Here is a 17,625-nt window from a genome sequence, read left to right as displayed (position 1 = left end):
TGATAATATGAATACCATATATAAATTATTGCAATTTATTTATTACATAATTTTTATTTTGAATAATTATAAATGCATGTTATTTAAGTAATCATTTATCTCACTAGATATTAATAGTGATTAAAAATATACATAAATCAGATATTTAGCATATAAATAATTGAAATCATCGTAATTTATTAAGAAATGTAACATACTATAATATACATGCTAACACACACATATAACTTAATGTTACTTTGGTAACCGTAGTGTAAATAAAAAACTAATATTTTTCCAAGCATACATAAGTTGAATTTCAAAAATGAACATTTTTTTATTAAAATCAACTTTTATATTAACAATAGTGTAAATTTTACATTATTGTATATTATGATTGCAAGTCATCCTGATTTCAATTATGCATTTTTTATCATTTTAAATTGAGTAAGTTAATTGTAAATTAGTAGTGAACTCAGTAATAATATAGACCACTACATATAGTTTATTTAAATAAAATTCAAAATTTTTGGTTAACTCTATATTCAACATAAATGTTATTTTTTAACTTTTTATTTGTAAACATACTAACGGCATTCTACAGATTAAGTATAATCGTTTCGTTTTAAACGTACAATGACTACCCTATTTATATTCATTCATTAATGTAAATTATACAACACAAACAATAATATATATATAAATATATATATATTTTGCTTAATGGTTTATATTTGAAACATTGTGTAATTTGTTATTGTCTTTTATGAAAATAATACATATTGATAAACAATCAACTTGTATTTGATATACGTTAGACATTGTACAACATTTACATATAAAAAACAATTAAGAACATTATAATTCTAGAAAATGACCCGTGCCTCGCACGGGTTATTATGCAATATTAAATATTAAAATAACACATACCTCATGATGTGTATGGAGGGATTGTGTACGCTGTATGTAATTATAATGACGTTTGAAGTAAATTTAAAATTATATTTAAAGTCATGATTGGAAAAAAAATAGTGATTCAGGTTAAAAGGGTGAAATATTGCATATAAAGGTATTATAAAATAAATTTATAATTGGAGATGACCTAAATAAATGAAAGTGTATTCGGTTATGATATGGGCCTTAAAATTGGACACACCATGATACAAACAAAATTGTCTTAAAACCCTTAAATTTTACATAAAACATAATTCATTAACATCCTTCAAATAACAGATAATTCATATTACATGAGGAAAGTTTTTAAAGATAAAATAAAGCATGCCAACAGATAAATTCATTAAACAACTGCCATGGGTTGTTTAGGCCTAAACTCGAAACCTTGTACGATAAGGCCAGCCTTGAGTACATTTGTATCAGTTGACATAAATCGCGTCTCCACCTCATCATCATCATCTCTTGCACCAGTCTCAAACTCTGCTATCTTAATCTCCATCCATTCGTCCTTCCTCCACCGACTAAACTCTCCATTTCGTTGCTCAATGTTGTGTGCAGATGTTCTTGGATCAGGATAAACTATGCTAGCTTCATCATCAGGCACCTCCTCTCTTTCATTAACAAATCTAATGGATGTCTTTGCCGAATCAAGTCCGCAGGCATCCTCATATATTTTAAAGACAAGATATGTTTCATAAGTGGTGTGAGGAGACAACATTCCAATTTTCATTTTGCCACGAATATCAACACACCGCCCCTTGTCAAGTACAGCAACCTCCTCTGAAAATCTGTTCACATGATAATACATTGAGGCATGAATGCATGATACATGCGATGAGAGGACGACTTTAATCATATTCATCACTTGCAATGCGTTCGGAATACGTGTAAACTAGTCAAACTGTTCGTGAGTTACTCGAACTCGGCTCGTAAAAAATTCCAATTCGGCTGGGAATTAATCAAGCCGAGCTCGAGTTCGAGCTCGAGGTTTTCAAATTTGTAACCGAGTTGAGTTCGAACTTCCGATTACTCGGCTCGTAAGGTTCGAGCCTTATTGAGTCTCTATTATTTTCAGTTATTTTTATTATAAAAATATTTTTATATTTTTTATATATTATTTATTTATTATTCAATCGAACTTGTAGTTCTAATTCTACTATTAAATCATATTTAAAATATTATTTTTTTATAAAATATGTGTATATCAATAATATTATAAAATATTAAATATCAAAATATGTGCATATCAAAAATATTATTAAATATTTATTTTGTGAAATAACACTTTCTCTATCAATACTATCATTTCTAACCGTAATTGCCTAAAGTGATTTACATCTTTTACAAGATAATGTCATGTGACCTGCATTTCATAAAATTGACTTGCATTCACGAATGGAGACCAAGAATAGTCAAAATTATTTAGATTTATCTTTAAATTGTAATTAGCTGGTTGGGTGTGACCGGTGAGGTGAAGTTATTCAAATTATTTAAGGTAATAGATCAGGCTACATGTAATATAGACTTCTTATTTGCATTCATATAGGAAATAAATATGCATAATGTTGTATTTAATTATCTTTATTAGCACTACTGTTTTACTATTTTCTGTTATTTTTTTGCCCAAAAAAGCCAATACCTAAAGAGATTGCAAATTTTAACAAAAAAGGTTTAGTCTTAGCTCAAAATTTTGTTATTAAAATGATATTATTAATAGATAAAAATGTGAATATTTTGAAAAATACCCTTCATAATATTGTTTTGCTACTTTATTTTCAAAAAAAGCATTCTATTTTATACTTTAAATAACATCTTTTATCAAAATATTAAGCAAAATTTATAATATATACATAATTTTTTAAAAAAAATTGGTATTGTAGGTTAGGACTCTAAACAACCCATTAATTTGTCTTGTCACCTGATCCCTAAATGCTTCTTTTCAATTGAGGTATGCAGAAAATATAATACTATATTGTACAACTCAACACACAAGCTAACAGTTCCCAACTAGAGTGACCATAATTCCCACACTTATTAGTTTGTTATACTAGAAAGAAAATACTTATAATAAAGTTACTATGATTATATAGAGTGATGCACAAGTATTTGTAGTTAGAACCAGATTGGTATTTACCAAAATGTACATTTGCATATATGTAAATAATGCAACAATAATTATTCACATACCTTGAGTTACTATCATATAACAGCCACCACCAAGGAACAATGGCAAGCTGCCTAGGAGCTACCATTAAACATTTTTTTCCGCTTCCTTTATCCAATCAAAAACTCTGTTAGAACAATAATGAGATCAAGTAATTAGACAATTTAACTAAAAGATTATGGACCATTCTCTTTTATCATGATACAAATACATAAGTAATCCAAAAAATCATCATGAATAGTTCTAACTTCTAATACTTATTCATAATTTTTGGATAAATTATTGTAAATTTTTGGTTGTCAACTATCCAATCTTTACTCCCAATCATATAGTTATAAATAATCATATAGCTACAAATAATTCATCTAAACACTAATTTTTTTTAATGGAGAAATTGAAGAGAATATGTCAATTTAGAACATTAATTACAAATAAAGAAATATTTAAATCTTTATGCCCTTACATTGATCGGTCTTTGAAGATAAGGGTACATCTATAATATGTAAAATGCAAAAACGGCAGGGAATAAATTTAAATATATGAGAAAATTTAAATATATGGAGTAATACACATGGTAAACTTTGGTCATCCCAGTCTTAAAAAGAATAATCTTACATTTCATTCAGTTGTTTCTATATATTGTTTTCCAACTTTGACATTTGATAAGCACTTAATTAAATACCAATAATGAAATCCCAAATAAATATTAAAGAAAATAATATTTTATATTTTAAAACTAATATTCACGGGGAACAATTATTTTATAATCATATTTTAATTAAAATATGTATAAGTATCTTAATGTTAATTAAACACATATTTAATTTTTATTTATAATCTTTTCTAACATTAATACATCTTTAAATCTCATCGTTAAATCTTTAGTATACCTATTTTATTTTTAAAAACCTTATTACAAAACTTTACATTAATGAAATAATTATTGAAATTATATTTAATGATTATTATTATTTTACATACATATAAAATAAACACATATAACTATTTTAATTAAAACTTTTATTAACATAAAAAATACTGGATCTAATATTTAAAAAACTATCTTAATTGAAATACAATTAATAGACAAGGATATAAAAACATAAAAAAATATCAAAATGTTAAATATTAAATATTAAAAATAATACAATGAAATAAAGTTAGTAAACAAATAATAATATCAAGAAATAATTGAGAGAATTACCACATTGCCATCGTCCAGCAAGATAGCAGAGTCACGGAGAGAAAAATAAAGTAGTTTTTTCATGGTGTAAGTCAAGGTGGAGATTGATCTGTTGTGAGAATTTGATTAATATCGGGTGGTAAAAATTTGTTCCATAACTCATCTAAATCACTGGCAGCCCTCAATTCTGTTGAAACACCTGAAGCTCTACATGTATCCTTGGGTGATGTGAATGATAATATTAACCATAGGCAATTCTCCTTAAGGTGCTCCATCTTAGTTCTTTTGTGATGTATGATTTTCTTCCCCAAATTTGTCTTAAAGTTGATTGTAATGACATAATTTGTTTTTTATTATCTTTGCTCCCTTATTTTTAAGCTACCTACCATAAAGGTTTAGATGTTTCTAGATTTAAGCTAAACGGGCCTATACCTCAAGGTCCATCATGACCCATATTTTTTAAGGTCCAAAATTTTGATGACCGGTCTACACAGCTCATTTGAAAATAAAATGTTCACAAATTATTTAAACTAGTAATCTTCCCCGTGCTTCGCACACGTAAATTCCTTGCAATATACAAAAGTATTAAAAAATATTGATTTTTCAAATAATGATTTTGCAATATAAAAAAATATGAAAAATAATGATTTTTTGTAAATTTAAAAAATTCTAAGAAATATAAAAATTGAATGATTTATTAAAAAAGAAATATTATTATAAAATGCAAAATTTATTTGTAAAAATTTTATACCGAAAATATATCATTTCGTAATTGTATCTCGTACTTAAATTTCGATTAAGAAAACTTTTATGTTAGTTGAATTAACAAAGTCGATGTTACATTTTTGAAAATTTTTGAAACTTATGATTCTAAAAAATGTTAAACTATTATACATAAATTGCTTGGAGAGTTTTTTTTTAAAAAATTATAAAAAAACGCTTGGAGAAAAAAAATTTAGGTTAAAAAATTATTAAATAATAATATAATAGTTGTGTCATGGTTAATATTAAAATAAATAGGTGACTATTTATGTTATAAACATTATTGTAAAAACGACACGGCCCCTTACTTTGTAAGATAAATATTTTTCTTTTGCTCTAGAAATTTTACTTTTTTAAAAAATTACTTTGAAAATTATAATTTAATAGATGTAAAATATTAAAGAAAAATAAAATATTTAAAATCCGTGCAGTGTGCAAATGTTCTTGAATTAAAAAACAATGACTATATGTTTAGTCCAAACCTAACCACATAATTAATTTTAAATATTACTATGCTTTTATTTGAACTCTATTAATATTTATATGCAATAATCTCAAGTTTACTTTTTTAGATCTTAGTTATAAGATTTAATAAATATACAAATATGTATGTTTATCTAAAAAATATTTACAAATATGTACATTTGATCTAGTAATTTTATGTTTATTGTAATAAGATTGAAAAAACTTGTTAAGTGTAATTTTTACAAATTTGTGAGTTTATTTTCTCTAATTATAATATTTTATATTTACTTGTCTTTGTCTATAGATTATTATTTATAATATCTCTTTTTGCACCATTTTTTTAACCTAATGTTAAACATCAAATCATAAAACAATTCTACCAATTAAAATTTAGTACACACTATATTCTTACAAGTATAACAACATGGCAAATTATTTTTCTTTAAAGTTAGATTAATAGAGAAAAAAACACTATTATGCCGGATTCGATTGATCTTACATTTCCCAATTTTTTAATCTCAATAAATGGTTACTCTGGACGATCACGATTAACAACTTGAACAAAAAAATGTCTTCTCTCTCAAAGGTTAACAGGTATGGGGTTGCTGCCAACCGGAAAAAATTTCAAAATGAGGGGACTAAGGAAGGTGAGTTGAAGGTAGCTAAGAAGGGGTTTAGTGCTGAGAGCTTTAAACGGAAGCTTTAAATCAGATCCATTGGAGAAGCTTGAAAGGTAGGGGAGGGTTGGAATGGAAGGAGAAGAGTAGAAGTGTAGGAAAAAGTCAAGGTGAAAGGGGAAATGTCAAGACTTATGCGCAAGCATTAAAGAATGAGAAAGACAAGATGGTGGATGTCAAAATAGTTGTGGATGAGGGGGAGTGGCAAATGGTGCAAAGGAAGAAAAAGGTAGGGAAAGCAAGAATGGAGTCAAGTTTCACGATTTTTCTGTATAATATTCCGGGAGAGTGCATAGCTAGGGAAATTTGGAATTGCTTGAGGGGTTCAGGGGTTATTTTGGATATAATTCTGCCTGGAAAAAGGGACAAAAGAGGGAAAATATATGGTTTTGTCAAGACAACTTCGGAGCTTGAAGCCGGTACAATTATTCTTAATGTTAAGGGAAAGGGGGGTTTAGGATCTTATATTCATATGAGTCTTAATGAAAAAAGGTTAGTAGAGATCAAGGAAAAGGAGATTTTAGGGTGTACAAAGATAATGTGGTTGGGTCAAATCAGATTAGGAATAGGGATGACTATAATAATATTAAGAAGGATGTTGTCAAAATGAATGCTGAGGTTGGAAATAAGCATGAAAATGGAAATCAGGAGAAGGAGTTGGGGGTTGAAATGTTTGAATATATTGAAGCAGTAGTAGATAAAGAAGTTGAGGAGGGTTTATATGATACCAAAGTGGCTTTCTCAAGAACTGATGAATCAGCGAGCTCGTTGCAAAATAAGTTATGAGTAGAAGGGATAGAACAGGTCAATGTAGTGGGATTAACTTCTCGAAAGTTTTTATTATCTAGTATGCGTGACAAGGGGTGGGAAGAATATGCAGATAAGCTTTTTGAGAAATGGTTTAGGAGTCTGAGAAAATTTAAAGATGACGATCTGGTTGTTCCCAGGACAGTATGGTTACAAAGCTATGGGATCCCAATGAATGTGTGGTTAGAAGAAAATTCGAAGGGCTATACGAGATGGTTGGGGGATTGGATTAGTTGGTCCTATCAGAAAGATAATGAGAGTGAGTTTTTTAATCCAGTCATTTGTATAGCTACTACAAGAAGGGAAAAGATTGCAGAGTCCATAAATATATTAGTGAAGGGAAAGCTTTATCCAATTAAATTTATTGAAATTGAAAATGGGAAGGAGCTGAAGAATAAAATGGGTTCAATGAGTTTATCTGAAGGAGAGATTATATCAAAAGTTATGAAGGAGCATGGTAGAATGGAGTCAAAAGATAAGGACTTAAAAGTAGATAGGGAAGTGAGTACTAGTCAGGCTGTGGAATCCAAAGTTGTAGCAGTAAGGGGAGTCAAGGCTACTCGAAAGGAAATGTAGGTGTTCTTCAGGAACTTGAATTGCGTAAAAAGGTGGAGGTGTTGGAGGTGGATGGAAAAGTGCATGAGGGGAGGTTGGTTTTGTTAAATAGTCAAGCTGCAGAAGAAGTGGTTAGAACAAACTCTAAATCAACTAGTAAGGATTTTTTAAGTGAGCTGAAGTCTGGAGAGACAAAGAACATAGTGGAAAAGTCTGACAGTTTAGAGTCTGGTGTTTTTACTGGTACTTCACAAGGTACTTTGTGTAATAAAATTATTACGCTCAAAGTCAAAGGAGTGGGTAGACCTAAAAAGAAAGGTAAAAAGTTTAACAATCCTTTTGACTTGAAAGGACGTGTTAATTTAGGATGTAGGAAGTATCTTGGGAGAAATAATAGGTTAGGCCCTTGTTTAGGGTTTGGAGGTAGTTTTGTGACTTTGTCAGGAAACAAAGAGGTAAAAAGGAAAGAAGCTGCTAGAGAAATAATAGATTGTGCTGAACAAATTGGGCTAAAGGTGTTAGGGGATAGAGAGAAAGTTATTATTGGGATAGCATAGCAGCTGCAAAAAGGAGAATTGTAAGATTGAAGTAGTAAAGAAGTTGTACTATAGTAAAAGTAAACCATTATGTCAGTAAAAGATATAAGAATAATATCTTGGAATTGTAGAGGGTTGTGTAATGGTGTGAAGAGAAGAATGGTTAAAGATATGATCAAATCTATAAGAGTTAATATACTGTGTTTGCAGGAAACAAAATGTATGGAATGGAATAAATTTTGGGAGAAATCCATTTGGGACAGTGGTCAGGTAGGATGGCTTATACAGAATTTAGAAGGTTTGTCAGGGGGACTGATTTTAGCATTGGATAATTTGTGTTATAAAAATTTAGGCTCGGCTTCAGGAAAAACTTGGCAGTTGGTTCAGCGCAAATGCATCTTAACAGATGAAGTTTTTCATATAGTCAATGTGTATGGTCCTTTAAACTTAAAAGGTAAGAGGCAATTTTGGGATGAGATATCAAAAATCTTACTTATCACAGGAAATGAGTTGGTGTGTGTGCTTGGGGCCTTTAATAGTATTATGGATGAAAAAGAGAGTGTCAATTGCACATATAGAAGATTAGATGTGCAGGGTTTTAAAGATTTTATTAAGAATAATAATTTGTGTGAGATTGGGTTGATAAATGAAAGTTTTACTTGGTTTGGTCCTTTTGGAAGGTTTAGTAAGTTAGACAAAGTTCTGGTGAATGATAGTTGGTGTGCTCGAGATAACTGGGAAGTTATGGAAATTAATAGGATGATATCGGATCATAGACCTTTGTTGATGTATGCTTGTAAAATTCTGAATGATCCAGTGCCTTTTAGGGTGTTTAATTGGTGGCTGTATGATGAAGAGGTTAGGGTGAAAATGGAAAATTTTTGGAAGCTAGGTAAAGAAGCTAGGTAAAGAAGCTAGGTAAAGAAGCTAGAATGCAAGTGAATATTCAAGTCATGTTAAAGAAATTTAAGTTGGGAATGAAACAATGGTGCAAAGGAGCTAAGGATAAGCTAGAGATTAAGATTAAAGAGGTAGAAAACATATTGGAATGCTTAGATGGTAGTCATGTTGGAGGAGAGGAAGTTGTTAGGTGCCAAGTAAGATTAGCTGATAGTTATAGGAAAAGGGATTCAATGCTAAGGCAGAAAGCAAGGATTAATTGGAATCTGCAGGGGGACAAAAATACAAAATTTTTTAATAAAGTGATTCAGAAAAGGAGATGTAGAAATAAAATTGACAGAATTGTTGTGGATGGAAAGGTTGTAACTGAAGCTCAGGAGGTCAGAATGGTTTTTTACAAGTACTTTAAAGCTATATTCAATTCAAAAAAGATGGAATGTTTGGAGGTGGGGTCACTTATAGATAAGAGGTTAAATAAGGAAGAAGTGTTGTTTTTGGAGAGGGATTTCTGTATGGAGGAGATAATAATTGCATTGAAATCATTCAGTAGTGATAAAGCTCCTGGGCCAGATGGATTCAACATGAAGTATATTAAGGAGTTTTGGCCTTTTCTAAAGGATAAAGTGTTGGAAGGGTTTAATTCGTTTGCTAATACTGGATGTCTTCCTATATGCTTTAATTCTTCATTCGTAGCTCTGGTTCTTAAGGCCAGGGTACCAAATAAGCCAAGTGAGTTTAGACCTATAAGCTTAATAAATAGTGTTGCTAAAATTTTAACTAAGGTGTTGGCAAATAGGCTAAGTACAGTTTATGATAAGTTAGTAGGCGTAAATCAGTTTGGTTTTGTAAAGGGTAGGCAGGCTGCTGAAAGCATCTTCATAGTAAATGAGGTCTACCACAGTATGAAGAAGTCAAAGAATAAAGGTTTGATCTTAAAATTGGATTTTGAGAAGGCTTTTGACTCTGTGAATTAGAGTTTTTTGTTCAGAACTTTAAAGTGTTTGGGCCTGGGGACCGGATGAATTAAGGGGACCCTCTTTCTCCCATGCTTTTCAATTTAACGGGAGAGGTACTAAGCAGTATGTTAAATGCAGCAAGTGAGCAAGGAATCATTGAGGGCTTACAATTGGGAAAGGAAGGTAAGAAAATTACTCATCTGCAGTATGCTGATGATACAATAGTTTTTTACAAGGAAATGAGAAATCCATTCTGGGAATAAAAAAAGTATTACAATGTTTTTAGTTGTTGTCAGGTTTGAAGATTGACTTCCAAAAAAGTAGCATATACTCTTATCATATTCCAAATTCAGAACTTAATTTTATGGCAGAAAGGTTGGGTTGCAAATTAGGATCTTCGCCTTTGGTTTATTTAGGGAGTTAAATTGGTGTTAGCTCAAGAAAGAAAGTTTTTTGGAAACGATTGGTGGAGAAGTTTAGGAGTAAATTAGCCAACTGGAAGAGAGATAGTTTGAACCAAACTGGGAGGTTATCTTTGGTTAAGTCTACTTTGGATAGTTTACCTATCTATTGGTTTGCATTACACAAAGTACCAGTAGGAGTATGTAATCAACTAGAAATAATTAGAAGGGATTTTTTTGGGGAAACTCTTCAGGGGATGGAGAAGAGAAAGGTAAAAAGATGTATTTAGTAGCTTGGAGCTTAGTATGCAAGTCAAGGAAACAAGGAGGATTAGGCCTGAGTTCATTGAAGATTAGGAACTCATTATTGCTTTGTAAGTGGTGGTTTAAATGGCAAGCTGAGAGAAAGATGGCATGGAATGTATGGTTAAGAGGCAAGTATGGTTGTGGTCAGAGTGAGGGGTTAGAGTTGCTAGGAAAACAGAAATCATGCTTAATAATGGTACAGGGCATAATAAAGGCAGTTGCTAAACACTCTGAATATGGTTTTTTTGGACCTAGATCTATGAGATGGGAAGTTGGTGATGGGGATTCAGCTCTTTTTTGGGAAGATCTTTGGTACAAAGATATAACCATAATGGAAAGATTCCCTAGGTTGTACAGTCTTTCTAAGTTACAACAGAAAGAAGTAAGCATTTTTAAGACCTTATGGGATTGTTATGATAGGAGTGGTGAGGTATTTTGGAAAAGGAAGTTGACAATTTGGGAATTAGAGGATCTGAAGGAGCTTGAAGATATAGTAAATGCAGTGAGCTTCTCTGCTAAAAAGGACATAATTATTTGGGTACCAGTTAAGGATACATACAGTAGCAGAGTAGCTTATGAAGTACTGGTCAACAGTGAAGTCGAGAAAGGCAATGAATGGGAACAAATTTGGAAATACAAGGTGCCTGAAAAGGTAAAATTATTTTTATGGAAGGTAAAATCAAAAATTGTTCCAACAAAGGTTTGGTTAGCTCACAGAATGCATGACTACAGTAAATGTAAGGTTTGTTTATTATGTGGTATTGAGAAGGAGTCCCAAGAGCACATTTTCTGGGAGTGTGTTTTTTTAAGGAAGATTTGGATTTTGGTTTTAAGTTGGTGGGGGATAGTTTCAAAGGTATATGTTGTAGATTGGGGTTCAATGTGGAGATCAAAGGTGGTTTTTCATCATGAAGGAATTAGATCAGATTGGAGTACTGTGTTAATAGCTACTATGTGAACACTTTGGAAGCATAGAAATTAATGTATTTTTGATAATAACTCTCCAAATCACAAACAGGTATATATTCTGATCCAAAGTAGAGCATTGGAATGGTGTTTGGTTAATGGGGATATCAGCACAAAGAGAAGGGAATGGTGGTTTACTAATCCAGTTGGGGTAGTTACAGCAAGTGAGAAAGATTTTTGGACTGACTTTGTAAAGAAAGGTAATTTTGATATCATTACATGTATAGATGGAAGTTTTAAGAAGGAGATTCAAGGAAAAAATTTAGCTGGCATTGGTGGAATAGTTCAAAATAGTGCAGGAGAAATACTAATGCAGTTTGCAGGACCTGCATTTCTTCTTAGTGTGTTAGAAGTGGAGAAATTTGCTTTAGAAACTCCTCTTGAGTTAATCAAGGATTGCAGGTGGTTCAGTAAGCATGTATTAGTGTTGTCGGATAATGAGAAATTAGTAAAGAAAGTGGATATGGGTTTACTCCAGGAAAAAATGTGGAATGAGAAGCTCTTAGATATTCAGTTAAAGCATATTAATAGAAGGTGGAATGGAATTGCAGATGGGCATGCAAAAAGGGGAGTTTTTCTGAATAAATTGGAGGTGATTAAATAAGAATTTTGTTACGTGTTACAGTAGTTTATTTTTCTTCGGTTATCAGGATTTAGTAAATTTTAGATATTAAATTGCCTAGTTATGATTAGGAGTAGTGTAATTATTTTGCTTGGAGAGAATGGAAAGGTTTTTTAGATACCTTCTTGGAAACTCTAAAGGTTGCGTTAGAGAACAGTTTTGAGGCTGTAGAGTCATTATGACAGTCTCTTGGGGGACTAATTGGGGGTAGTATATAAGTGGCTCTCTGCATGTAGACAATCTCACACATGCTTGTTAAGAAACTTAGTTTATATTCGTTGGGGAGAGTGTTAAGTTTAGGGTTTACATTCTTGTTTTAGGGTTTTAATGGAGAAAGGGAATATTAATATTAATGCAAGGTGGTTGATGCCAAGTAAGGGGGTGGTGAAGTACAATGTGCACAGTTATTTTTCACATGAAGCTTTGCCCAATGGGCGTCATTCGGGTATAGGGGCAGTGTTCATGGATTATCTAGGGGTCATTGTGCATATAACTGGTGGGTCTCTGGGTTTGGGTGATTAGAGGGAGAATGAGCTGCATGCATTGTTTAAAGGGCTTAAGGAAGCATACTACAAGGGATATAAGAGATTGATTTTGGAAACTGATCATGTAGATGCGTATTGGGAGTTGCTTAACTCTCCGGTTCTTGGTGGTAGGCCTCAATACGCTCATGTATTGTGGCAGTTAAATCAAAGGAAGGCTGATAGGAACTTTAAGTGTGAACTTAGGCTGGTTGATAGGGAAGCCAATGTTCTAGCGGCTTATTTGGCGAAATATGGGGCTAACCATTGGGATAGGATGGTTATTGTGGAGAGGGACTTTGGAAGAATTGAAGAATTTTGGTATCTAGACATGGGGCTTGGAAGTATTGAGCAGAGGTTCAGGGCTGTTAGGCAAGGAGAGATTGAGGCTGAGGTGCTGGAAGATGAGGTGATGGATCCTCAGGAAGTTGGTTTGCAGAATGGAGCTGAGGACCACGGAGTTGGGTTGCAGAATGAAGAAGTGGATGCAGATGAAGAGAATTTGGGAGAGCATCAGATTGTGGTGGCTTTGCCTGCTGCTGGGATGCTTGAAGCGGTTGATGTGCAGCAAGGAGAGGCAGAAATGGAGTCGTGACTTGGTGATGGTGTGATGATGCTGCAGGTGGAAAGCTGTTAGGGAAGTCCAACAGTTTTTCTTTTTTATTAATTTGAATTTAATTTTATTTAGTTATAATATTGATTTTTAGTGGTTAATTAAGTGGGATGTTATTGGTTTCTTGAAGATAAGTTTGTTGAGCCCATTTTCAATTGGGTTGGTTGTAAGGATGCTTGGTCTTTGTCTTGGGCTTTGTCCCTTTAATATAGTTGGTTGCTTTTCAAAAAAAACAACATTTAGATTAAATAGCTCATTTTGAATTTTATTAAACATTTTCTAAATTTTCTTTTTAACAAAAAAAACGATGTCCAATCGATTATATATATAATAGAGCAAATAGGGGGTTGGGTGAGACAATTTAGTCCAGATTACTAATTTACCCCTCAATAATAAATACAAATAATTGTCAAATTTAATACCATGTATTAATTACACTTAAGTCATTATTACTCCTTATTAATAAATATAAATAATTTTCATATTTAATAACATATATTAAATACACCTAACTCATTAGTATTAATAATTTTATACATGTTACCATTTATCATTGAATATTAACAACCTATAATTAGATATCTAAAATTTAATAATATTTGCCTATATATATACTAAATTCTTATTATTTTTAAAGACTTTATATAAAATAAATTTATTTTCAGCAAATTAATTTTATATTTTAGCTAATCTGAAAATGACAATGTTAGTGTATCAAGTATTAAATTCAAGAAATAAAATAGATATTCTCTATGTATATCAATAAAAGAGTGGGTTATGAGGGAGGTTTATAATAAAGTTGAGATTCTTATTATATGACCAAATCGAATATAAACTAAGTCTGGTTTGAAGATTTTGAATATATATAATAAAATATTAAAATATCAAGTTCATCACAGTTACATTAATATTTTACAATAGTAAGGTGAATCATTTTTTTTACATTAACGAACTTAAAGTTTTCCAGAGGTATAAGTAAAAGAGTTATAAGATTACTGAAGTGGTATGGAAATCAAAAATTTTGCCAATAAATTGCTACAAGACAACCAAACAATCTATTGAACAAAATCGGAGCATACAATATTTTTGCCATTTTTGATCAAAATCGGAAATTTTCCGATCAAAATTTGACGAATCAAACACACAATTTAAGGCTATGAAGAGAAAAAAAGGAAGAAGAAATATACTCAGCATCGAGTTGGTGAAGAATGACGATTTTAAATGAAGAAATCAGACGACTGCCGAATAGATACTAAAAAGATAAAGGAAGAGGAAGAGAGATGCGTAAAGATGATTAAGACTCTTATTATTTTAATAAATAATGCACACAAAATAATGTTATAACTTAGTATGGATGTACAAATGCAATTTTATACATCTCAAATATAATTATTTTACTTATATATTTTAAAAAGAATATAAAAATATGTTCGATATTATTTCGATTTAGCATTTCGATAAATTCTCGATTTTTGATAAACCGTAAATTAGTAGTTCAACCAATTTAGTCCATTTTTCAATTTTCATTATAATTTATTAATGGCCAATCTATTAATATATTTATCATAAAAAATGATGTATATTGAAAGATGTATTTATATTATCAATTGTACAATATTCTATTTAATGTGTCGGCTTTCATATCCAATCATTACATTTTCTAACATGGAAAGTAAGATTACCTCATATTCATTATATTTTGTATCACTAATTGTACCATGTAAACAACTATAATAACTCTTTAATTAACTCCGCAATATTTTATTCTTATGAGTTGTAATTATTTTCATGAGATATTTGTGCTTTCATTTGTATTATATTTTGATCGTATATTTCAATTTCATAAAGAAAGATATTTAGTTAATCGATCTCAATTTCATAAAGAGAATTATTTAGTTAATCGATCCATCCGGAAACAACATGAATATATGGTCGATAATTACAGTCAAAATAACATCAATTCACATACTATAAAACATGCACGTGCATTGCACGGGCTATAGAGCTAGTTATAAAGAAAAAAGGGAACCTGAGATATATGAGATATATCTGAGGCTTTAATGTTTTCCCCCAACATTTTATTCTCGCCCCACCAAATGTATACCATGTCTTTTTTTAGTCACGACCAGGGTCCGACCTAAAAATATTTACTTCGTGGTGCACCTTGTGGTATCGCCACCCGTGTTAACCCCGTCCCCGGAGAAATTTTTGGGTGGCACCCTCTTGTTTTTTTTATTTTAACGTGGGCACTTTAATATGTTCTTAAAATTTTTAATGATTAAGAAACGTAAAAGAATTATTTTGGGGGGCCGTGTGTTCCTCGATGGCCCTTACTATAATCTCCCCCGTCACAAACTATCTAGTGAGTCTTAAGATTTTGTTTGAGAACAAAATGCTACAGTTTTGGAAATGTCTTGAAAAACTATAATCCATTTTTAAATGTTCACATGATTTTGTGTTAAATTTTGCACAGTAACATTTAAAGTGAGCTTAGTAATAAATTTAACCCTAGAATTTTCGTTGACTGAGATTTGTTTAATAGATAAACCAAAAAAACATAAAAATTTATTTTGCCAAAGTGAGGTCCTGCTGGCTGAAGATGCTCATGCTTTTATTAATAGATATGGGAGGAAATGAAGCAAATTCATAGCTACCTTTATAATAGGATGAATGCATTTCATCTACAGTAATTATGGACTACTTTTGTCATCCTGCCTTTGTTGGAAGAATGAAACATATATTAGAGAAGGGTTCGTTCAATAACAAATGATTGTTATAGCATACCGTAACTCTATAATTATAAAGAAGAGTTTCTTCCTAGGGCTCCTTGGGTTTAAAAATACTCACATGACCACGTCATGTTATCTACATAATACCCGGGTGCTCTTAATTGTTTCTAATTATATCGTTATATTATTAATAATAATAACTTAACTTAACATAACTATTATAACTATTATTAATAAGCGAAACCCCTCATATACAAGTGTCACCAATAATCGTATTATCAACTTTTGGTTTCACTTATTCATTATACTTTTGTATGTCTTTTAATTCTATTAAAACTTTTGTTTAGACCCTTTTTCGTGTATGTATGTCTTATACTTCCATGTATCTGATAATTCTATTAAGTTTAATATTATTTTTGGTATTTTTTACTTGTATGTGTCTTATAATTCTATTAAGTTTGGTCCCAAATTTGATATTACCTTATTTTTGTCCAACTCATATTTTGGTTTCACTCCAATCATCCTATTTCTGATACAACTCTATATTATTTTATTTTTAATGAAATAACTAAATTATTAAAATTGTATTGTAATTATTCCTATTTTTATTGCAGCTCGATAATCCTATTTATGATATGATGCTATATAACCCTGGAGTATTTTTTTAATAAAATAATAAAATTGTTGAAATTATATATTTATAATATTTAATTATAATTCTAATACAAATAATGTATTTAACACATGTATATTACAATTTTTTATACTTTTTGTTAAGTAATTGTAAATAAAAAATAAAATTAACAATGACTTTAATTCTCGTTTTGCTCTCACCATTATTTTACCTTTAGATTTATATGTTTTGTCCGATTCTAAATTGTTTTTCGATAAATTAATACGATTATTAGAATTATATTATAATTCCCTTATTTTTTTAATAATCAATTATATTGTAATAGATAACATATATATATAATAATGGTGATGTACAATGAGAACAAAGACTATGCTACTTCTAACACCGGATGTCTGAAAATACATATTACCCTAGAGTGGGGGTTAAAATAACGGCCAACTTATGCCTACTAATATTTTGTTTGAACTATACACATGTTTTATGCGTGATCACGACAACTAAAATTTTGAGTTTATTGAATACAAATGTGTTCAACATGTGTATCATATATTAAGAAAACAATTATAAAACATGCATGTTGGGCATATTTATGCCTAATATATACAAAATATATATCTTAATGATATACATTCAGTACACGTATTACACATACTGGGTATATTGGGCGATCCTTCCACCACTAGATAGTTTGGGTTAATTTTTTTGAGTAAAAATTAGAAATTTTGACATAACACACATATTATTATGATTTGTAAAAATTATCTAAACAAATTAACCAGGTATGGGTGATCAACTTGTATATAATAATTAATACATAGCTAACTTCTTATTCAACTTTTGGAAATTTTGGTACTGTACACTATACGCTAATAATCTCAACTTATATGTATAT

The 17,625-nt window shown here is 30.6% G+C and overlaps 1 protein-coding gene across 1 annotated transcript; it reads right to left on the bottom strand.

The window, feature by feature from the left end:
• Positions 1 to 1,276: 1,276 nt before the first annotated feature.
• LOC141704167 (F-box protein PP2-B15-like) lies at positions 1,277 to 3,185 on the bottom strand. The gene is made up of 2 exons (XM_074507477.1): positions 3,121 to 3,185; positions 1,277 to 1,721 (listed from the first exon to the last, which is right to left on the bottom strand). The coding sequence occupies exons 1-2, from the start codon at positions 3,183 to 3,185 to the stop codon at positions 1,277 to 1,279; spliced, it is 510 nt and encodes a 169-aa protein (XP_074363578.1).
• Positions 3,186 to 17,625: the final 14,440 nt, after the last annotated feature.

Source organism: Apium graveolens, unplaced genomic scaffold (assembly GCF_009905375.1).
Source record: "Apium graveolens cultivar Ventura unplaced genomic scaffold, ASM990537v1 ctg750, whole genome shotgun sequence".
In the NCBI taxonomy this organism is placed as follows: Eukaryota; Viridiplantae; Streptophyta; class Magnoliopsida; order Apiales; family Apiaceae; genus Apium; species Apium graveolens.
This window is presented reverse-complemented; position numbering and strand designations above follow the sequence as displayed.

Coding starts and splice junctions, on each gene's coding strand:
- LOC141704167 (XM_074507477.1), bottom strand. CDS start 3,185: ATGGTAGCTCCTAGGCAGCTTGCCATTGTTCCTTGGTGGTGGCTGTTA. Junction 1,722..3,120: donor TTATATGATAGTAACTCAAG/GTATGTGAATAA, acceptor TCATGTGAACAG/ATTTTCAGAGGAGGTTGCTG.